Source organism: Heptranchias perlo, chromosome 1 (genome assembly GCF_035084215.1).
Source record: "Heptranchias perlo isolate sHepPer1 chromosome 1, sHepPer1.hap1, whole genome shotgun sequence".
NCBI lineage: Eukaryota > Metazoa > Chordata > Chondrichthyes > Hexanchiformes > Hexanchidae > Heptranchias > Heptranchias perlo.
In genome coordinates, this window is record NC_090325.1 from 3354171 (window position 1) to 3378797 (window position 24627).

The 24627-nt window shown below is 50.2% G+C and overlaps 1 protein-coding gene across 1 annotated transcript in view; it reads left to right on the forward strand.

Annotated features, from left to right (window-relative positions):
- The first annotated feature begins 2588 nt into the window (after positions 1-2588).
- LOC137311696 (lysyl oxidase homolog 3B-like) overlaps positions 2589-24627 on the forward strand; it is a 33723-nt gene continuing 11684 nt past the window's right edge. The window contains exons 1-4 of the mRNA XM_067978760.1: positions 2589-2772; positions 5097-5262; positions 7688-7931; positions 11304-11419. Coding sequence (XP_067834861.1) covers positions 2722-2772; positions 5097-5262; positions 7688-7931; positions 11304-11419 — 577 coding nt within the window. The 5' untranslated portion in view covers positions 2589-2721. The remainder of the gene's footprint in view (positions 2773-5096; positions 5263-7687; positions 7932-11303; positions 11420-24627) is intronic.

Below are 24627 nucleotides of genomic sequence, written 5' to 3' on the forward strand. Positions count from 1 at the left end.
TAGAGAGATAGGGAGTGTGAGTGAGAGAGAGAGAGAGATAGGGAGTGTGAGTGAGAGAGAGAGAGAGATAGGGAGTGTGAGTGAGAGAGAGAGAGATAGGGAGTGTGAGTGAGAGAGAGAGAGATAGGGAGTGTGAGAGAGAGAGAGAGAGATAGGGAGTGTGAGTGAGAGAGAGAGAGATAGGGAGTGTGAGTGAGAGAGAGAGAGAGATAGGGAGTGTGAGTGAGAGAGAGAGAGGAGATAGGGAGTGTGAGAGAGAGAGAGAGAAGATAGGGAGTGTGAGTGAGAGAGAGAGAGAGAGAGATAGGGAGTGTGAGAGAGAGAGAGAGAGAGAGAGAGATAGGGAGTGTGAGAGAGAGAGAGAGAGATAGGGAGTGTGAGTGAGAGAGAGAGAGATAGGGAGTGTGAGTGAGAGAGAGAGAGAGATAGGGAGTGTGAGTGAGAGAGAGAGAGAGATAGGGAGTGTGAGTGAGAGAGAGAGAGATAGGGAGTGTGAGTGAGAGAGAGAGAGAGAGAGAGGTAGTGTGAGAGAGAGAGAGAGATAGGGAGTGAGAGAGAGAGAGAGAGAGAGATAGGGAGTGTGAGAGAGAGAGAGAGAGAGAGATAGGGAGTGTGAGAGAGAGAGAGAGAGATAGGGAGTGTGAGAGAGAGAGAGAGAGAGATAGGGAGTGTGAGAGAGAGAGAGAGAGAGATAGGGAGTGTGAGAGAGAGAGAGAGAGATAGGGAGTGTGAGTGAGAGAGAGAGAGATAGGAGTGTGAGTGAGAGAGAGAGAGAGATAGGGAGTGTGAGTGAGAGAGAGAGAGAGATAGGGAGTGTGAGAGAGAGAGAGAGATAGGGAGTGTGAGTGAGAGAGAGAGAGATAGGGAGTGTGAGTGAGAGAGAGAGAGATAGGGAGTGTGAGTGAGAGAGAGAGAGATAGGGAGTGTGAGTGAGAGAGAGAGAGATAGGGAGTGTGAGTGAGAGAGAGAGAGATAGGGAGTGTGAGTGAGAGAGAGAGAGGGAGATAGGGAGTGTGAGAGAGAGAGAGAGAGAGATAGGGAGTGTGAGTGAGAGAGAGAGAGAGAGATAGGGAGTGTGAGAGAGAGAGAGAGAGAGAGAGATAGGGAGTGTGAGTGAGAGAGAGAGAGATAGGGAGTGTGAGTGAGAGAGAGAGATAGGGAGTGTGAGTGAGAGAGAGAGAGATAGGGAGTGTGAGTGAGAGAGAGAGAGATAGGGAGTGTGAGTGAGAGAGAGAGAGAGATAGGGAGTGTGAGTGAGAGAGAGAGAGATAGGGAGTGTGAGTGAGAGAGAGAGAGAGATAGGGAGTGTGAGTGAGAGAGAGAGAGATAGGGAGTGTGAGTGAGAGAGAGAGAGATAGGGAGTGTGAGTGAGAGAGAGAGAGATAGGGAGTGTGAGTGAGAGAGAGAGAGATAGGGAGTGTGAGTGAGAGAGAGAGAGATAGGGAGTGTGAGTGAGAGAGAGAGAGAGAGATAGGGAGTGTGAGTGAGAGAGAGAGAGAGAGAGAGGGAGTGTGAGTGAGAGAGAGAGAGAGAGAGAGATAGGGAGTGTGAGAGAGAGAGAGAGAGATAGGAGTGTGAGTGAGAGAGAGAGAGATAGGGAGTGTGAGTGAGAGAGAGAGAGATAGGGAGTGTGAGTGAGAGAGAGAGAGATAGGGAGTGTGAGTGAGTGAGAGAGAGAGAGAGAGAGAGGTGTGAGTGAGAGAGAGAGAGAGAGAGTGGAGTGAGAGAGAGAGAGAGAGAGGGAGTGAGAGAGAGAGAGAGAGATAGGGAGTGTGAGAGAGAGAGAGATAGGAGAGTGAGTGAGAGAGAGAGAGAGAGAGATAGGGAGTGAGAGAGAGAGAGAGAGAGATAGGGAGTGTGAGAGAGAGAGAGAGAGAGAGATAGGGAGTGTGAGAGAGAGAGAGATAGGGAGTGTGAGTGAGAGAGAGAGAGATAGTGAGTGTGAGTGAGAGAGAGAGAGAGATAGGGAGTGTGAGTGAGAGAGAGAGAGATAGGAGAGTGTGTGAGTGAGAGAGAGAGAGATAGGGAGTGTGAGTGAGAGAGAGAGAGAGAGAGGTAGTGTGAGAGAGAGAGAGAGATAGGGAGTGAGAGTGAGAGAGAGAGAGAGAGGGAGTGTGAGTGAGAGAGAGAGAGAGAGAGAGAGATAGGGAGTGTGAGAGAGAGAGAGAGAGATAGGGAGTGTGAGTGAGAGAGAGAGAGAGAGAGAGATAGGGAGTGTGAGAGAGAGAGAGAGAGGGAGATAGGGAGTGTGAGTGAGAGAGAGAGAGAGATAGGGAGTGTGAGTGAGAGAGAGAGAGAGAGATAGGGAGTGTGAGTGACAGAGAGAGAGAGAGATAGGGAGTGTGAGTGAGAGAGAGAGAGAGAGAGAGAGATAGGGAGTGTGAGTGAGAGAGAGAGAGAGAGATAGGGAGTGTGAGAGAGAGAGAGAGAGAGAGAGATAGGAGTGTGAGTGAGAGAGAGAGAGAGAGAGAGATAGGGAGAGTGAGTGAGAGAGAGAGAGAGGGAGTGAGAGAGAGAAAGAGTGAAGGAGAGTGAGCGATGGATGGAAAGAGAGAGAGGAGGGTGCAGAGTTCAGTCGGGGATCTGCATGCTGACATTGGTTAGAACTTTTCACAGATCCGGATAGTCGGTGGGAGAACGACATACGAAGGGCGTGTGGAAATTCTGCATCGCAAAAAGTGGGGGATAATATGCAGTGACAGGTGGACGACGAATGAGGCGATGGTTGTGTGTCGCCAGCTAGGCCTGGGTTACTCCCTGCACGCAGTCACGGTACGTACAACCCAGGGGCTTCTTAAACCCAGCGCAGTGGGCAGAGTGCTCCTTGGAGTGGTGTAATGGACATGTGCGATAGAGGAGAGAGATTAATTATTCATTCCCCAAACCCCCACCGATTTCTGATCCCATAGGACTCGCAGTCTGACTGCACCTCACGGCCTGTCAGGCTGTTAATCCTTCCACTCCTTCACACTGTTCTCCAAGGGAAGACTCCAGCCCATAGGGGGGTTAGTCCTACACGGGGGAGGATTTTATGGGCTCCCACAACCCATACAATGAGGGGAGTGGGAGGGGGGGCCACCCACCCCCACCAGACTCGAGTATCCCGCGGGATATCAACCCAGAATTCAGAGCTGAAGCTCCGCTCCCCGCTCCCCGGGACCGTCTGGAGCTCCGGTCTCCGCTCCCCGGCACCGTCTGGAGCTCCGGTCTCCACTCCCCGGCACCGTCTGAAGCTCCGGTCTCCGCTCCCCGGCACCGTCTGAAGCTCCGGTCTCCGCTCCCCGGGACCGTCTGAAGCTCCGGTCTCCGCTCCCCGGGACCGTCTGAAGCTCCGGTCTCCGCTCCCTGGGACCGTCTGAAGCTCCGGTCTCCACTCCCCGGGACCGTCTGGAGCTCCGGTCTCCACTCCCCGGCACCGTCTGGAGCTCCGGTCTCCGCTCCCCGGGACCGTCTGAAGCTCCGGTCTCCGCTCCCTGGGACCGTCTGAAGCTCCGGTCTCCGCTCCCCGGCACCGTCTGAAGCTCCGGTCTCCGCTCCCCGGCACCGTCTGGAGCTCCGGTCTCCACTCCCCGGGACCGTCTGAAGCTCCGGTCTCCGCTCCCCGGCACCGTCTGAAGCTCCGGTCTCCGCTCCCCGGCACCGTCTGAAGCTCCGGTCTCCGCTCCCCGGCACCGTCTGGAGCTCCGGTCTCCGCTCCCCGGCACCGTCTGGAGCTCCGGTCTCCGCTCCCCGGCACCGTCTGGAGCTCCGCCGGTCTCCGCTCCCCGGCACCGTCTGGAGCTCCGCTCCCCGCGACTGTCTGGAGCTCCAATCGCCGGGATTGTCTAGAGTGGGAATTGAACCCTGCCCCTACCTGACTCTGAGACCGGGGAATGTACCATTGAGCCACAGGCTCGCTCCCTGTGCCCAGGACTGACTGAACACAGTAAGCAGTGGGCACTAGTGCTGAGCCTGGTTGTAGGAGCTCAGCCTCGATGAGATGACTCAATGCAGCCCAGGGATTGAACCCGGGACCTTCTGGTCTGTGGGCACTGCTGTGCTTTTTGTGGGCGGCGCTGGCAAGGCTACAATATTTGCAGATCTCCTATTGCCCTGAGGGCATTGAATCAACCATGTGGTGTGGGACTGGAGTCACGTGTAGCCCAGACCGGGTAAGGACGGCAGGTTCCCTTCCCTGAAGGACATTAGTGATCCAGTTGGGTTTTTACGACAATCCTGGTCCTTATCTGGTGCCAGTCCATAAATTACTGAATTCACTTTCACAACTTCCTCTGGTGGGATTTGAACTCATGGCCTCTGGGTTGTCTCGTCCAGTGCCAGAGACCGCTAGGCTTACGAGCCCAATATTGACTCACTGAGCTGTCGGGGGAGCCCCTTCCAACATTTCCCGTTTCAGTCACCACTTGTGCCCGCTGTAGACACGAGGGAAATGCCGAGCTCCCCTCCAGTGACGTTACAGCAAAGAATGATTGGTTCAGGCAGAGAGAGTGAGCTGGCGGACCTCCTAGCCACACATCCTCATACGTTGTGCGGTTTGACTGTTGAGGCGGTCCTCACGGAGATTGGGCCGAGCTGGGGGGGGAGGGGGAGCTGGCTTGGTTCCGTCAGTCCCAAGTGTGACGGGGGATCTCACTCCAGGCTCTGTTTAGTGGTGGGGGGGACGGGACGGTCGGGGCTCCAGGAAATAACGGCCGAGTCGGACGACTGGGTGAGCGGAAGGTATTAAACAGAGAGATCTCTGTCTCCGGTACCTGCTGCAGTCCCAGAGTCAGGAGGTGCAGGATGCAGGGGCTCGTTCTGCGTCTCTGTTGGCTTGGAGTGGGTGAGATCTTGTGATAATTGACCCCCTATCCGATGGGGTCAAAGTGCAAGAATGTGCCTAAGGGCATATCCAGCCTACACTCTGACCCCGGCACTCACCTAAGGGGATCGCTGGCCAGAGGCAGGACTGCAGACCTCTGGCTCGGATTCTCCAACCCTAGGGCCGCTGAATTAAACCCTTCAGTGTCTTCATTTTCTTACTGGACTGTTTGGCAGGAGACTAGCGCTGCTGAATGGTAGCGCCCCCTAACCTTTGACCTCCTGTTGTTTCCAAGGAAACCTGGTACTGGGATGCCGACACCGGTGTCAAGGAGATGGTGCTGAGTGGAGTGAAGTGCACTGGGAACGAGATGACCCTGAGCCAGTGTCAGAACCATGGTGCCAACATAAAATGTCAGAAGACTGGGACACGGTTCGCAGCGGGGGTGATTTGTTCTGAGAGTAAGGAGACCCCAGGGTTACTCTGTCTCTGTATCTTGTTATCAGGGTGGGGGAGGGCGATACTGCTACAGAACTCGGCTCTGTACCTAGCGTTAATATCCAGCGCTCCCACCTCAGGTACAGCATGGCCCAAGTACAGTACAGAGCTCCCTCTACATTACCCTGAGACAGCTCACCTTCATAGGAACAGGGGGGAGGCCATTCAGTCCCTCGAGCCTGTACCGCCGTTCAATGAGATCATGGCTGATCTGCACCTTAACTCCATTTACCCTCCTTGGTTCCGTAACCATTAATCCCCTCACCCAACAAAAATCGATCAATCTCAGTTTTGAAATTTTCAATTGACGCCCAGCCTCAACAGCTTTTTGGGGGAGAGAGTTCCAGATTCCCACTCCCCTTTGTGTGAAGAAATGCTTCCTGACATCACCCCTGAACGGCCGAGCTCTAATTTTAAGGTTATGCCCCCTTGTTCTGGACTCCCCCCACCAGAGGAAATAGTTTCTCTCTATCTACCCTATCAAATCCTTTAATCATCTTAAACACCTCAATTAGATCACCCCTTAATCTTCTATATTCAAGGGAATACAAGCCTAGTTGATAAGAACATAAGAAATAGGAGCAGGAGTAGGCCATTCGGCCCCTCGAGCCTGCTGCATCATTCAATCAGATCATGGCTCATCTTCTACATCAACGCCATTTTCCTGCACCATCTCCATATCCCTTGATGCCTTTAATATCTAGAAATCTATCGATCTCTGTTTTGAATGTACTCAATGACTGTGCCTCCACAGCCCTCTGGGGAGAGAATTCCAAAGATTCACCATCCTCAGAGTGAAGAAATTTCTCCTCATCTCAGTCCTAAATGGCCGACCCCTTATCCTGGGACTGTGACCCCTGGTTCCAGACTCCCCAGCCAGGGGAAACATCCTCCCTGCATCTACCCTGTCGAGCCCTGTAAGAATTTTGTATGTTTCAATGAGATCACCTCTCATTCTTCTAAACTCCAGAGAATACAGGCCTAGTCTACTCAATCTCTCCTCATACGACAATCCCACCATCCCAGGAATCAGTCTGGTGGACCTTCGTTGCACTCCCTCTGTGGCAAATATATCCTTTCTTAAGTAAGGAGATCAAAATTGTACACAATACTCCAGGTGTGGTCTCACCAAGGCCCTGTATAATTGCAGTAAGACATCTTTACTCCTGTACTCAAATCCTCTTGTAATAAAGGCCAACATACCATTTGCCTTCCTAACTTCTTAAGTTATAATTTAACCCTTTAAGCCCCGGGATCATTCTGGTGAATCTGTGCTGCACCCCCTCCAAGGCCAATATATCCTTCCTGAGGGGCGGTGCCCAGAACTGAACGCAGTATCTCCAGCATCAGTATCGAGTGCTCCCAGGACAGGTACAGCGTGGGCTAGACATGGGGACCCCTCTGCATTACCCCTTCATAATGTTTTAAACCTCTATTAAATCTCCTCTTGGCCTTCTCTGCTCCGTTGTAAATAGTCCCAGTATCTCGAATGTGTCCTCATAACGATAGTTTCCCATCGCTGGCATCGTCCTGGTGAATCTACGCTGTACGCTCTCAATGGGTTTCATGTCCTTTCTATAACGGGGCTCCCAAAACTTCACCCAGTACTCTAACTGGGCCCTAGCATTGATTTATTCAAATTGATCATAACTCTCGTACTCTATGCCCTGAGACAGTCTTTCTCCATCTTCGATCAGATGTCATGGGTTGTACAACAGTACAGAGCTCCCTCTACATTACCCTATTGTATATTCGTTTCAGCATTAAGTGCTGCCAGGTCAGGTATATCGTGCTCAGATATAGTACAGAGTAGCCCCCCCCCCCCAAATTCCAGTTAGTGTCCCCCCACTTTGCACCCAGGATCACACTGAGCATTCCCAGGTCGAGCACAGCATGTCCCAGGAATACTCCAATACAAATCCCACTACCCAGTGCTGGAGAGCGAGTGTATGGACATTGGCTGAGAGCTGGAGCAGGTTATGGTCCAGTGTGATCTGTCACTGCTGCTCTGGCACTGTGTTCCAGTGCGATCAGTCACTGCTGCTCTAGCATGTGTTCCAGTGAGATCTGTCACTGCTACTCTGACACAGTGCCCCAGTGCATCTGTCACTGCTACTCTGGCACAGTGCTCCAGTGCGATTTGTCACTGCTACTCTGGCACAGTGCTCCAGTGAATCTGTCACTGCTGCTCTGGCACAGTGTTCCAGTGAGATCTGTCACTGCTGCTCTGGCACAGTGTTCCAGTGAGATCTGTCACTGCTGCTCTGGCACAGTGTTCCAGTGAGATCTGACACTGCTGCTCTGGCACAGTGTTCCAGTGGGATCTGTCACTGCTGCTCTGGCACAGTGCTCCAGCTTTTGAACTCTTTGTGCCCTGTGTCTCCACAGCTGCCTCCGACTTGATCCTGGATGCCCGCCTTGTCCAGCAGAGTGCTTATATCGAGGACCGACCCCTGCACATGTTGTACTGTGCCGCCGAGGAAGACTGCCTCTCCAGCACTGCCAAGAATGCCAACTGGCCGTACGGGCACCGGAGGCTGCTCCGCTTCTCCTCCGAGATCCACAACATCGGCCGAGCAGACTTCAGGCCCAAGGCCGGCCGGCACTCCTGGGTGTGGCACGAGTGTCACGGGTAAGAGCTGGGAACCATTGCCAGCTGGGGATAAAGGCCCCTCGGTTACCAGGGGTTAGTGAGGCCCGTAGGGGTTTGTATAACAAAGCCAGTGTGTGATTCTGCTATTAAAGGGCACGGAGAGTGAGCAAGAGAGTGAGGTTAGACTGGGGGGCTTATGTGGAGAAGGAAACTGGGCAGACTCTCCTCTCTGAGTCAGGAGGTCGTGTGTTCAAGTCCCACTCCAGAGGCTTGAGTCTAAAATTCAGGCTGGCAATCCAAGTGCAGTACTGAGGGAGTGCCGCACTGTCGGAGGGTCCGTACTGAGGGAGCGCCGCACTGTCGGAGGGTCAGTACCGAGGGAGCGCCGCGCTGTCGGAGGGTCAGTACTGAGGGAGCGCCGCCCTGTCGGAGGGTCAGTACTGAGGGAGCGCCGCACTGTCGGAGGGTCAGTACTGAGGGAGCGCCGCCCTGTCGGAGGGTCAGTACCGAGGGAGCGCCGCGCTGTCGGAGGGTCAGTACCGAGGGAGCGCCGCACTGTCGGAGGGTCAGTACCGAGGGAGCGCCGCACTGTCGGAGGGTCAGTACCGAGGGAGCGCCACCCTGTCGGAGGGTCAGTACCGAGGGAGCGCCGCACTGTCGGAGGGTCAGTACCGAGGGAGCGCCGCACTGTCGGAGGGTCAGTACCGAGGGAGCGCCGCACTGTCGGAGGGTCAGTACCGAGGGAGCGCCGCACTGTCGGAGGGTCAGTACCGAGGGAGCGCCGCACTGTCGGAGGGTCAGTACCGAGGGAGCGCCGCACTGTCGGAGGGTCAGTACCGAGGGAGCGCCGCACTGTCGGAGGGTCAGTACCGAGGGAGCGCTGCACTGTCGGAGGGTCAGTACTGAGGGAGCGCCGCACTGTCGGAGGGGCCGTCTCTCAACAACAACAACTTGCATTTATGTAGCACCTTTAATGTAGTAAAATGTCCCAAGGCGCTTCAGAGGATCGATTATCAAACAAAATTTGACACTGAACCGCATAAGGAGATATTAGGACAGGTAAAAGAGGTAGGTTTTAAGGAGCGTTTTAAAGAAGGAGAGAGAGGTAGAGAGGCGGGGAAGTTTAGAGAGGGAATTCCAGAGCTCAGGGTCCAGGCAGCTGAAGGCACGGCCGCCAGTGGTGGAACGATGAAAATCGAGGATGTGCAAGAGGCCAGAATTGGAGGAGTGCAGAGATCTCGGAGGGTTGTAGGGCTGGAGGAGGTTACAGAGATAGGGAGGGGCGAGGCCATAGAGGGATTTGAAAAGAAGGATGAGAATTTTAAAATCAGATGAGACATTAAACTGAGGCCTCGTCTACCCTCTCAGGTAGATATAAAGATCGAATGACACTATTTTGAAGTCGAACAGGCGAGCTCTCTCCGGTGAGCTGGCCAAGAACACAGTGATAAAGAAAACATAAATAAACAGGGAACAGAAAAGGTTCTAGGCAGTATTAAAACAGGAAAAATGAAAAATAAGAGGCGATTAATTTATCTGTAAAGCAATGTACAGAATATCAGTAACAGAAGAGGGGAATTGGTGGCAGTGATCAGAAGTGAGGAAACAGATGTAATCAGGATAACGGAAACATGGCTGAAGACAGGGCAGGATTGGCAGTTAAATATTGCAGGCTATAATATATTTACAAATGATAGGGAAGGAGGAAGTGGTGGTGGGGTAGCTTTGTTTAATCAGAAGTAACATAATGGCAGGAGCAAGAAAGGACATAATTAACCGATAGAAACAGAATCCATATGGATTGAGATAAAGGACAGGGAGAGATCAGTAGATCAGTCACATTACAGACCAACTAATAATGCAAAGGAAGTGGAGGGTGAAATATGTAACTAAACGTAGAAATGAGTAAAAAACAGAATCAGAGCGGCGCTCCCTCAGTACTGACCCTCCGACAGTGCAGCACTCCCTCGGTACTGACCCTCCGACAGTGCAGCACTCCCTCGGTACTGACCCTCCGACAGTGCAGCACTCCCTCGGTACTGACCCTCCGACAGTGCAGCACTCCCTCGGTACTGACCCTCCGACAGTGCAGCACTCCCTCGGTACTGACCCTCCGACAGTGCAGCACTCCCTCGGTACTGACCCTCCGACAGTGCAGCACTCCCTCGGTACTGACCCTCCGACAGGGCAGCGGGGAATTCAATTACCCACAAGTAAACTGGCTGGGAGAGGGAGTGAATGGGGAGACGGGGATGGAGATTTTACAGTGGCTGGGAGAGGGAGTGAATGGGGAGACGGGGATGGAGATTTTACAATGGCTGGGAGAGGGAGTGAATGGGGAGACGGGGATGGAGATTTTACAATGGCTGGGAGAGGGAGTGAATGGGGAGACGGGGATGGAGATTTTACAGTGGCTGGGAGAGGGAGTGAATGGGGAGACGGGGATGGAGATTTTACAATGGCTGGGAGAGGGAGTGAATGGGGAGACGGGGATGGAGATTTTACAGTGGCTGGGAGAGGGAGTGAATGGGGAGACGGGGATGGAGATTTTACAATGGCTGGGAGAGGGAGTGAATGGGGAGACGGGGATGGAGATTTTACAGTGGCTGGGAGAGGGAGTGAATGGGGAGACGGGGATGGAGATTTTACAATGGCTGGGAGAGGGAGTGAATGGGGAGACGGGGATGGAGATTTTACAGTGGCTGGGAGAGGGAGTGAATGGGGAGACGGGGATGGAGATTTTACAATGTGTTCAAGACTACTTTTCGACCCAATATGTAAGAATCCCAACAAGGAGGAAGCACTGCCAGACCTAGCGATGGGAAATGAACAGAGTAAGAGAAGTAAGTGTGGGAGAACATCGAGGAAACACTAATCACAATATAATAAGATGTAAGATAATGATTGAGAGAGATATACAAAGTACAAAGATACCAATGGTTGAAGCAGAGACTATTGATAGGGAGGAGGAAATAGAGGGATAGGGGGGCAGGTGGGAGTGTTTGATGGGACAGTGTAGAGGGAGCTTTACTCTGTATCTAACCCGTGCTGTACCTGCCCTGGGAGTGTTTGATGGGACAGTGTAGAGGGAGCTTTACTCTGTATCTAACCCGTGCTGTACCTGCCCTGGGAGTGTTTGATGGGACAGTGTAGAGGGAGCTTTACTCTGTATCTAACCTGTGCTGTACCTGCCCTGGGAGTGTTTGATGGGACAGTGTAGAGGGAGCTTTACTCTGTATCTAACCCGTGCTGTACCTGCCCTGGGAGTGTTTGATGGGACAGTGTAGAGGGAGCTTTACTCTGTATCTAACCTTTGCAGGCTGTCAGACTGTGCTCACAGGCAGTGAGTGTCATGAAAGGTTGGTTAACGGATCGTGTGATTGGTCTAAGCTCCTTTTGCTCTCCCCGCAGACATTACCACAGTATGGACATCTTCACCCATTACGATATCCTCACGGTGAACGGCAGCAAGGTGGCAGAGGGGCACAAGGCCAGCTTCTGTCTGGAGGACTCCGATTGTGAAGACAGTGAGTGACCGTAAACCTATTTCCACTTGTGGGGGAGACCAGGACTAGGGGCCGTAAATATAAGATAGTCACTAATAAATCCAATAGGGAATTCAGGAGAAACTTCTTTACCAGAGAGTGGTGAGAATGTGGCACTCACTACCACAAGGAGTAGTTGAGGTGACTAGCATAGATGGGTTTAAGGGGAAGCTGGATAAACACATGAGGGAGAAAGGAATAGAAGGATATGCTGATAGGGTGAGATGAAGTAGGGAGGGAGGAGGCTCGTGTGGAGCATAAACACTGGCATAGACCAGTTGGGCCGAATGGCCTATTTCTGTGCTGTAGACTCGATGTAACTCATTGCAGATGTAACCCCTTCACTGCCAGTCAGGTAGAGGTGCAGGGTCAAAGGGCGCCGATTGACATCTTGGGCAGGATTGTGACGCTATTTTACCGCTGGTTTTCCGGCATTATCCGGGGCAGGACCCCAATCCTCGGAACACTGCCTATTCGTATGGCCGTACTGATCCTGGCCTCAAATCCGCCGGAGGCAACTTCCCAAATCCGGGTGGACATGTCCAAATGAGGTGTGATGACCACAGGTCGTAGGTCGCAGATCTTGTCATTTCCACCTCGAAAACTCTGGACTCTCTTCTCGCCCGTGCATCCGCACGCTCCCGGAGTGGTGAACTCCGAAAAGGGATTAGCATCGGGAGCTGGCAGGAATAACCCTGGGAACCACAGTGTAGGGAATAGCACTGGGATCCGGTGGGGAATAGCACTGGGATCCGGTGGGGAATAGCACTGGGATCCGGTGGGGAACAGCACTGGGATCAGGTGGGGAATAGCACCTGATACCTGGACATTCCATGGGCTGAGTGGCGATTACCTCGGGCCACGGGAATGCCCAATCCCGTCACACCCATCCACGGATCGGGCCGAGGAGGGAAATCGCAGGTCGTGGGTTCCAACACTGACTTTGAGAATGGAGTTGAGACGATTCCCAATACGAGGGTGAGGAATCTCCCCTCTTTATAATGAGGGATGGGATAACACAGTGGGTCAGGAGAATGCCTTTCACTCTCTCAGAGCTGGGATCGAGTGGAGTCTGGAGAGATGGGGGCGATGGACTCCTCTCCCTGGTGAGTCGGACATTGGTTGCCGTGAGTTTATCCCATCAGAGCACAAAAGTATCCGCGTCTCAGAGAATTTCCTCAGACCATGGGGCAAAATCAGTGAGGATTCCGGCTCAAATTCCTGTCCGGTTCCGATGTCCTGGTCGATGGGTCAATGAATCAGACACTCTCCATCCGTACCTGGAAGTTGCACTCAAACCCAGCCCCTAAGGTCTCTGCTTTAGACACTGTCCATTCATCTCAGGGACCCAAGGTCAAATTATCCCAGAGGGGATCAATCTCGACTTTCTTTGGCAGTCAAGGTCACCCAGTCTTCACACAGCCCATGTACACTCTCCCCGATCACAGACTCTCCCCACCCATTGAATCTCCTCCCACAGCCCATGTACACTCTCCCCTATCACAGACTCTCCCCACCCATTGAATCTCCTCCCACAGCCCATGTACACCCTCCCCTATCATGGACTCTCCCCACCCATTGAATCTCCTCCCACAGCCCATGTACACTCTCCCCTATCACAGACTCTCCCCACCCATTGAATCTCCTCCCACAGCCCCTGTACACTCTCCCCTATCATGGACTCTCCCCACCCATTGAATCTCCTCCCACAGCCCCTGTACACTCTCCCCTATCACAGACTCTCCCCACCCATTGACTCTCCTCCCACAGCTCATGTACACTCTCCCCGATCACAGACTCTCCCCACCCATTGAATCTCCTCCCACAGCCCATGTACACTCTCCCCTATCATGGACTCTCCCCACCCATTGAATCTCCTCCCACAGCCCATGGACACTCTCCCCTATCATAGACTCTCCCCACCCATTTAATCCCCTCCCACAGCCCATGTACACTCTCCCCTATCATAGACTCTCCCCACCCATTTAATCCCCTCCCACAGCCCATGTACACTCTCCCCTATCATAGACTCTCCCCACCCATTTAATCTCCTCCCACAGTCCATGTACACTCTCCCCGATCATGGACTCTCCCCACCCATTGAATCTCCTCCCACAGCCCATGTACACTCTCCCCTATCATGGACTCTCCCCACCCATTGAATCTCCTCCCACAGCCCATGGACACTCTCCCCTATCATAGACTCTCCCCACCCATTTAATCCCCTCCCACAGCCCATGTACACTCTCCCCTATCATAGACTCTCCCCACCCATTTAATCCCCTCCCACAGCCCATGTACACTCTCCCCTATCATAGACTCTCCCCACCCATTTAATCTCCTCCCACAGTCCATGTACACTCTCCCCGATCATGGACTCTCCCCACCCATTGAATCTCCTCCCACAGCCCATGTACACCCTCCCCTATCATGGACTCTCCCCACCCATTTAATCTCCTCCCACAGCCCCTGTACACTTTCCCCTATCATGGACTCTCCCCATCCATTGAATCTCCTCCCACAGTCCATGGACACTCTCCCCTATCATGGACTCTCCCCACCCATTTAATCCCCTCCCACAGCCCATGTACACTCTCCCCTATCATGGACTCTCCCCACCCATTGAATCTCCTTCCTACAGCCCATGTACACTCTCCCCTATCATGGACCAATTTAATGTCCTTCTTTCAAGCTCCTGTATTAATACTCTCTAATCCTCAAAGATAATCAAACAAAATGCCGGAACATTTGTCCATGTCCCATCTCCATTATCCGTCACTGGTCTGCGTCCCTCCACAGACATCAGTCATCCACCCCAGAGGACAGAAGGCATTGTATCCTCACACGAGGCATTGGTTGCCTCTCCGTAGGGGCCTTCTTCACTGAGCTGTGGGCCGCAGCCCGACACCAACAACTGCCCAATCATCCAATTTAACAAAGTGTTGGCGAGTCTCCATCCAAAACTGATCGACCGGTGACCGTCTATGGAAGAGACTAGTAGATCCCAAACTGACTGACCAGTGACCCGTCCATAGGAGAGACTAGTAGATCCCAAACTGACTGACCAGTGACCCGTCCAGAGGAGAGACTATTAGATCCCAAACTGATCGACTGGTGGCCGTCTATAGGAGAGACTATTAGATCCCAAACTGATCGACCGGTGACTGTCTATAGGAGAGACTATTAGATCCCAAACTGATCGACTGGTGGCCGTCAATAGGAGAGACTATTAGATCCCAAACTGATCGACTGGTGACCGTCTATAGGAGAGACTATTAGATCCCAAACTGATCGACCGGTGACCGTCTATAGGAGAGACTATTAGATCCCAAACTAATCGACTGGTGACCGTCTATAGGAGAGACTATTAGATCCCAAACTGATCGACCGGTGACTGTCTATAGGAGAGACTATTAGATCCCAATCTGATCGACTGGTGACTGTCCATAGGAGAGACTATTAGATCCCAAACTAATCGACCAGTGACTGTCTATAGGAGAGACTATTAGATCCCAAACTGATCGACCAGTGACCGTCGATAGGCGAGACTATTAGATCTCAAACTAATCGACTGGTGACTGTCTATAGGAGAGACTATTAGATCCCAAACTGATCGACCAGTGACCGTCTATAGGAGAGACTATTAGATCCCAAACTGATCGACCAGTGACCGTCGATAGGAGAGACTATTAGATCCCAATCTGATCGACTGGTGACTGTCTATAGGAGAGACTATTAGATCCCAAACTGATCGACCGGTGACCGTCTATAGGAGAGACTATTAGATCCCAAACTGATCGACCGGTGACTGTCTATAGGAGAGACTATTAGATCCCAATCTGATCGACTGGTGACTGTCTATAGGAGAGACTATTAGATCCCAAACTGATCGACCGGTGACCGTCTATAGGAGAGACTATTAGATCCCAAACTGATCGACTGGTGACTGTCTATAGGAGAGACTATTAGATCCCAAACTGATCGACCGGTGACCGTCCATAGGAGAGACAATTAGATCCCAAACTGATCGACTGGTGACTGTCTATAGGAGAGACTATTAGATCCCAAACTGATCGACTGGTGACCGTCTATAGGAGAGACTATTAGATCCCAAACTGATCGACCGGTGACCGTCTATAGGAGAGACTATTAGATCCCAAACTGATCGACTGGTGACTGTCTATAGGAGAGACTGTTAGATCCCAAACTGATCGACCGGTGACTGTCTATAGGAGAGACTATTAGATCCCAAACTGATCGACCGGTGACCGTCCATAGGAGAGACTATTAGATCCCAAACTGATCGACTGGTGACCGTCTATAGGAGAGACTATTAGATCCCAAACTGATCGACCGGTGACCGTCTATAGGAGAGACTATTAGATCCCAAACTGATCGACTGGTGACCGTCTATAGGAGAGACTATTAGATCCCAAACTGATCGACCGGTGACCGTCTATAGGAGAGACTATTAGATCCCAAACTGATCGACCAGTGACCGTCTATAGGAGAGACTATTAGATCCCAAACTGATCGACCAGTGACCGTCGATAGGAGAGACTATTAGATCTCAAACTAATCGACTGGTGACTGTCTATAGGAGAGACTATTAGATCCCAAACTGATCGACCAGTGACCGTCTATAGGAGAGACTATTAGATCCCAAACTGATCGACCAGTGACCGTCGATAGGAGAGACTATTAGATCTCAAACTGATCGACTGGTGACTGTCTATAGGATAGACTATTAGATCCCAAACTGATCGACCAGTGACTGTCTATAGGAGAGACTATTAGATCCCAAACTGATCGACCAGTGACTGTCTATAGGAGGGACTATTAGATCCCAAACTGATCGACCAGTGACTGTCTATAGGAGAGACTATTAGATCCCAAACTGATCGACCAGTGACCGTCGATAGGAGAGACTATTAGATCTCAAACTGATCGACTGGTGACTGTCTATAGGAGAGACTATTAGATCCCAATCTGATCGACTGGTGACCGTCTATAGGAGAGACTATTAGATCCCAAACTGATCGACCGGTGACTGTCTATAGGAGAGACTATTAGATCCCAATCTGATCGACTGGTGACTGTCTATAGGAGAGACTATTAGATCCCAAACTGATCGACCGGTGACCGTCTATAGGAGAGACTATTAGATCCCAAACTGATCGACCGGTGACTGTCTGGTGGAGAGACTATTAGATCCCAATCTGATCGACTGGTGACTGTCGATAGGAGAGACTATTAGATCCTCAACTGATCGACCGGTGACTGTCTACAGGAGAGACTATTAGATCCCAAACTGATCGACCGATGACCGTCAATAGTAGAGACTATTAGATCCCAAACTGATCGACCGGTGACTGTCTATAGGAGAGACTATTAGATCCCAAACTGATCGACCGGTGACTGTCTATAGGAGAGACTATTAGATCCCAAACTGATCGACCGGTGACCGTCTATAGGAGAGACTATTAGATCCCAAACTGATCGACTGGTGACTGTCTGTAGGAGAGACTATTAGATCCCAAACTGATCGACTGGTGACTGTCTACAGGAGAGACTCTTAGATCCCAAACTGATCGACTCGGGACTGTCTATAGGAGAGACTATTAGATCCCAAACTGATCGGCCGGTGACCGTCTGTAGGAGAGACTATTAGATCTCAAACTGATCGACCGGTGACTGTCTATAGGAGAGACTATTAGATCCCAAACTGATCGACTGGTGACTGTCTATAGGAGAGACGATTAGATCCCAAACTGATCGACCGGTGACCGTCTATAGGAGAGACTATTAGATCTCAAACTGATCGACCGGTGACTGTCTATAGGAGAGACTATTAGATCCCAAACTGATCGACCGGTGACTGTCTATAGGAGAGACTATTAGATCCCAAACTGATCGACCAGTGACCGTCGATAGGAGAGACTATTAGATCCCAAACTGATCGACCGGTGACCGTCTATAGGAGAGACTATTAGATCCCAAACTGATCGACCGGTGACTGTCTATAGGAGAGACTATTAGATCCCAAACTGATCGACCGGTGACCGTCTATAGGAGAGACTATTAGATCCCAAACTGATGGACTGGTGACCGTCTAGAGGAGAGACTATTAGATCCCAAACTGATCGACTGGTGACTGTCTATAGGAGAGACTATTAGATCCCAAACTGATCGACCGGTGACTGTCTATAGGAGAGACTATTAGATCCCAAACTGATCGACCGGTGACCGTCTATCGGAGAGACTATTAGATCCCAAACTGATCGACCGGTGACTGTCTATAGGAGAGACTATTAGATCCCAAACTGATCGACCGATGACTGTCTATAGGAGAGACTATTAGATCCCAAACTGATCGACTGGTGACTGTCTATAGGAGAGACTATTAGATCCCAAACTGATCGACTGGTGACCGTCTATAGGAGAGACTATTAGATCTCAAACTGATTGACCGGTGACCGTCTATTGGAGAGACTATTAGATCCCAAACTGATCGACTGGTGACTGTCTATAGGAGAGACTATTAGATCCCAAACTGATCGACCGGTGACCGTCTATAGGAGAGACTATTAGATCCTAAACTGATCGACCGGTGACCGTCTATTGGAGAGACTATTAGATCTCAAACTGATCGACCGGTGACTGTCTGGTGGAGAGACTACTAGATCCCAAACTGATCGACCGGTGACCGTCTATAGGAGAGACTATTAGATCTCAAACTGATCGACTGGTGACCGTCTATAGGAGAGACTATTCGATCCCAAACTGATCGACTGGTGACTGTCTATAGGAGACACTATTAGATCCCAAACTGATCGACCGGTGACTGTCTGGTGGAGAGACTATTAGATCCCAAACTGATCGACCGGTGACTGTCCATAGGAGAGACTATTAGATCCCAAACTGATCGACCGGTGACTGTCTATAGGAGAGACTATTAGATCCCAAACTGATCGACTGGTGACTGTCTATAGGAGAGACTATTAGATCCCAAACTGATCGACCGGTGACTGTCTATAGGAGAGACTATTAGATCCCAAACTGATGGACCGGTGACCGTCTATTGGAGAGACTATTAGATCTCAAACTGATCGACCGGTGACTGTCTGGTGGAGAAACTACTAGATCCCAAACTGATCGACCGGTGACCGTCTATAGGAGAGACTATTAGATCCTAAACTGATCGACCGGTGACCGTCTATTGGAGAGACTATTAGATCTCAAACTGATCGACCGGTGACTGTCTATAGGAGAGACTATTAGATCCTAAACTAATCGACCGGTGACTGTCCATAGGAGAGACTATTAGATCCCAAACTAATCGACTGGTGACCGTCTATAGGAGAGACTATTCGATCCCAAACTGATCGACTGGTGACTGTCTATAGGAGAGACTATTAGATCCCAAACTGATCGACCGGTGACTGTCTGGTGGAGAGACTATTAGATCCCAAACTGATCGACCGGTGACCGTCTGGTGGAGAGACTATGAGATCCCAAACTGATCGACCAGTGACCCTCTATAGGAGAGACTATTAGATCCCAAACTGATCGACCGGTGACTGTCTAGAGGAGAGACTATTAGATCCCAAACTGATCGACCGGTGACTGTCTATAGGAGAGACTATTAGATCCCAAACTGATCGACCGGTGACCGTCTATAGGAGAGACTATTAGATCCCAATCTGTTCGACTGGTGACTGTCTATAGGAGAGACTATTAGATCCCAAACTGATCGACCGGTGACCGTCTATAGGAGAGACTATTAGATCCCAAACTGATCGACCGGTGACCGTCTATAGGAGAGACTATTAGATCCCAAACTGATCGACCAGTGACTGTCGATAGGAGAGACTATTAGATCCCAAACTGATCGACTGGTGACCGTCTATAGGAGAGACTATTAGATCCCAAACTGATCGACCGGTGACTGTCTATAGGAGAGACTATTAGATCCCAAACTGATCGACCAGTGACCGTCTATAGGAGAGACTATTAGATCCCAAGCTGATCGACCGGTGACCGTCTATAGGAGAGACTATTAGATCCCAAACTGATCGACCAGTGACTGTCTGGTGGAGAGACTATTAGATCCCAAACTGATCGACTGGTGACTGTCCAGAGGAGAGACTATTAGATCCCAAACTGATCGACCGGTGACTGTCCATAGGAGAGACTATTAGATCCCAAACTAATCGACTGGTGACTGTCTATCGGAGAGACTATTAGATCCCAAACTGATCGACCGGTGACCGTCTATAGGAGAGACTATTAGATCCTAAACTGATCGACCGGTGACCGTCTATAGGAGAGACTATTAGATCCTAAACTGATCGACCGGTGACCGTCTATAGGAGAGACTATTAGATCCCAAACTGATCGACCGGTGACCGTCTGTAGGAGAGACTATTCGATCCCAAACTGATCGACTGGTGACTGTCCATAGGAGAGACTATTAGATCCCAAACTGATCGACTGGTGACTGTCTATAGGAGAGACTATTAGATCCCAAACTGATCGACCGGTGACTGTCGATAGGAGAGACTATTAGATCCCAAACTGATCGACCGGTGACTGTCGATAGGAGAGACTATTAGATCCCAAACTGATCGACTGGTGACTGTCTAGAGGAGAGACTATTAGATCCCAAACTGATCGACTGGTGACCGTCTATAGGAGAGACTATTAGATCCCAAACTGATCGACCGGTGACTGTCTGGTGGAGAGACTATTAGATCCCAAACTGATCGACTGGTGACTGTCTGGAGGAGAGACTATCAGATCCCAAACAGATCGACTGGTGACCGTCTATAGGAGAGATTATTAGATCCCAATCTGATCGACTGGTGACTGTCTATAGGAGAGACTATTAGATCCCAAACTGATCGACCGGTGACCGTCTATAGGAGAGACTATTAGATCCCAAACTGATCGACCGGTGACCGTCTATAGGAGAGACTATTAGATCCCAAACTGATCGACCAGTGACTGTCGATAGGAGAGACTATTAGATCCCAAACTGATCGACTGGTGACCGTCTATAGGAGAGACTATTAGATCCCAAACTGATCGACCGGTGACTGTCTATAGGAGAGACTATTGGATCCCAAACTGATCGACCAGTGACTGTCTGGTGGAGAGACTATTAGATCCCAAACTGATCGACTGGTGACCGTCTATAGGAGAGACTATTAGATCCCAAACTGATCGACCGGTGACTGTCTATAGGAGAGACTATTAGATCCCAAACTGATCGACCGGTGACTGTCCATAGGAGAGACTATTAGATCCCAAACTGATCGACTGGTGACTGTCTATCGGAGAGACTATTAGATCCCAAACTGATCGACCGGTGACCGTCTATAGGAGAGACTATTAGATCCCAAACTGATCGACCGGTGACCGTCTATAGGAGAGACTATTAGATCCTAAACTGATCGATCTGTGACCGTCTATAGGAGAGACTATTAGATCCCAAACTGATCGACTGGTGACCGTCTGTAGGAGAGACTCTTCGATCCCAAACTGATCGACTGTTGACTGTCTATAGGAGAGACTATTAGATCCCAAACTGATCGACTGGTGACTGTCTATAGGAGAGACTATTAGATCCCAAACTGATCGACCGGTGACTGTCGATAGGAGAGACTATTAGATCCCAAACTGATCGACTGGTGACTGTCTGGAGGAGAGACTATTAGATCCCAAACTGATCGACTGGTGACCGTCTATAGGAGAGACTATTCGATCCCAAACTGATCGACCGGTGACCGTCTATAGGAGAGACTATTCGATCCCAAACTGATCGACCGGTGACCGTCTATAGGAGAGACTATTAGATCCCAAACTGATCGACCGGTGACCGTCTATAGGAGAGACTATTAGATCCCAAACTGATCGACTGGTGACTGTCTAGAGGAGAGACTATTAGATCCCAAACTGATCGACTGGTGACCGTCTATAGGAGAGACTATTCGATCCCAAACTGATCGACTGGTGACTGTCTATAGGAGAGACTATTAGATCCTAAACTGATCGACTGGTGACCGTCTATAGGAGAGACTATTCGATCCCAAACTGATCGACTGGTGACTGCCTATTGGAGAGACTATTGGATCCCAAACTGATCGACTGGTGACTGCCTATAGGAGAGACTATTAGATCCCAAACTGATCGACTGGTGACCGTCTATAGGAGAGACTATTAGATCCTAAACTGATCGACTGGTGACCGTCTATAGGAGAGACTATTCGATCCCAAACTGATCGACTGGTGACCGTCTGTAGGAGAGACTATTAGATCCCAAACTGATCGACAGGTGACCGTCTATAGGAGAGACTATTCGATCCCAAACTGATCGACCGGTGACCGTCTATAGGAGAGACTATTCGATCCCAAACTAATCGACTGGTGACTGTCTATAGTAGAGACTATTAGATCCCAAACTAATCGACTGGTGACTGTCTATAGGAGAGACTATTAGATCCCAAACTGATCGACCGGTGACCGTCTGTAGGAGAGACTATTAGATCCCAAACTGATCGACTGGTGACTGCCTATAGGAGAGACTATTCGATCCCAAACTGATCGAACGGTGACTGTCTATAGGAGAGACTATTAGATCCCAAACTGATCGACTGGTGACTGTCTATAGGAGAGACTATTAGATCCCAAACTGATCGACTGGTGACCGTCTATAGGAGAGACTATTAGATCCCAAACTAATCGACTGGTGACTGTCTATAGGAGAGACTATTAGATCCCAAACTGATCGACTGGTGACTGTCTAGAGGAGAGACTATGAGATCCCAAACTGATCGACTGGTGACCGTCTATAGGAGAGACTATTAGATCCCAAACTGATCGACTGGTGACTGTCTATAGGAGAGACTATTAGATCCTAAACTGATCGACCGGTGACTGTCTATAGGAGAGACTATTAGATCCCAAACTGATCGACCAGTGACCGTCTATAGGAGAGACTATTAGATCCCAAACTGATCGACCAGTGACCGTCTATAGGAGAGACTATTCGATCCCAAACTAATCGACTGGTGACTGTCTATTGGAGAGACTATTAGATCCCAAAGTGATCGACCAGTGACCGTCTATAGGAGAGACTATTTGATCCCAAACTGATCGACCAGTGACCGTCTATAGGAGAGACTATTAGATCCTAAACTAATCGACTGGTGACTGTCTATAGGAGAGACTATTAGATCCCAAACTGATCGACCGGTGACTGTCTATAGGAGAGACTATTAGATCCCGAACTGATCGACCAGTGACCGTCTATAGGAGAGACTATTAGATCCCAAACTGATCGACCGGTGACCGTCTATAGGAGAGACTATTAGATCCTAAACTAATCGACCGGTGACTGTCTATAGGAGAGACTATTAGATCCTAAACTAATCGACCGGTGACTGTCCAGAGGAGAGACTATTAGATCCCAAACTAATCGACTGGTGACTGTCTATAGGAGAGACTATTAGATCCCAAACTGATCGACTGGTGACCGTCTATAGGAGAGACTATTAGATCCCAATCTGATCGACCGGTGACCGTCTATAGGAGAGACTATTAGATCCCAAACTGATCGACCGGTGACTGTCTATAGGAGAGACTATTAGATCCCAAACTGATCGACCGGTGACAGTCTATAGGAGAGACTATTAGATCCTAAACTAATCGACCGGTGACTGTCCATAGGAGAGACTATTAGATCCCAAACTAATCGACTGGTGACTGTCTATAGGAGAGACTATTAGATCCCAAACTGATCGACTGGTGACCGTCTATAGGAGAGACTATTAGATCCCAATCTGATCGACCGGTGACCGTCCATAGGAGAGACTATTAGATCCTAAACTGATCGACCGGTGACTGTCTATAGGAGAGACTATTAGATCCCAAACTGATCGACCAGTGACCGTCTATAGGAGAGACTATTAGATCCCAAACTGATCGACCAGTGACCGTCTATAGGAGAGACTATTCGATCCCAAACTAATCGACTGGTGACTGTCTATTGGAGAGACTATTAGATCCCAAACTGATCGACCAGTGACCGTCTATAGGAGAGACTATTAGATCCCAAACTGATCGACCAGTGACCGTCTATAGGAGAGACTATTAGATCCTAAACTAATCGACTGGTGACTGTCTATAGGAGAGACTATTAGATCCCAAACTGATCGACCAGTGACCGTCCATAGGAGAGACTATTAGATCCCAAACTGATCGACCGGTGACTGTCTATAGGAGAGACTATTAGATCCTAAACTAATCGACCAGTGACTGTCTTTCGGAGAGACTATTAGATCCTAAACTAATCGACCGGTGACTGTCCATAGGAGAGACTATTAGATCCCAAACTAATCGACTGGTGACTGTCTATAGGAGAGACTATTAGATCCCAAACTGATCGACTGGTGACCGTCTATAGGAGAGACTATTAGATCCCAATCTGATCGACCGGTGACCGTCTATAGGAGAGACTATTAGATCCCAAACTGATCGACCGGTGACTGTCTATCGGAGAGACTATTAGATCCCAAACTGATCGACCGGTGACTGTCTATAGGAGAGACTATTAGATCCTAAACTAACCGACCGGTGACTGTCCATAGGAGAGACTATTAGATCCCAAACTAATCGACTGGTGACTGTCTATAGGAGAGACTATTAGATCCCAAACTGATCGACTGGTGACCGTCTATAGGAGAGACTATTAGATCCCAATCTGATCGACCGGTGACCGTCTATAGGAGAGACTATTAGATCCCAAACTGATCGACCGGTGACCGTCTATAGGAGAGACTATTAGATCCCAAACTGATCGACCGGTGACTGTCTATAGGAGAGACTATTAGATCCCAAACTGATCGACCGGTGACTGTCTATAGGAGAGACTATTAGATCCCAAACTGATCGACCGGTGACTGTCTATAGGAGAGACTATTAGATCCCAAACTCATCGACTGGTGACTGTCTATAGGAGAGACTATTAGATCCCAAACTGATCGACCGGTGACTGTCTATAGGAGAGACTATTAGATCCCAAACTGATCGACCGGTGACTGTCCATAGGAGAGACTATTAGATCCCAAACTAATCGACTGGTGACTGTCTATAGGAGAGACTATTAGATCCCAAACTGATCGACTGGT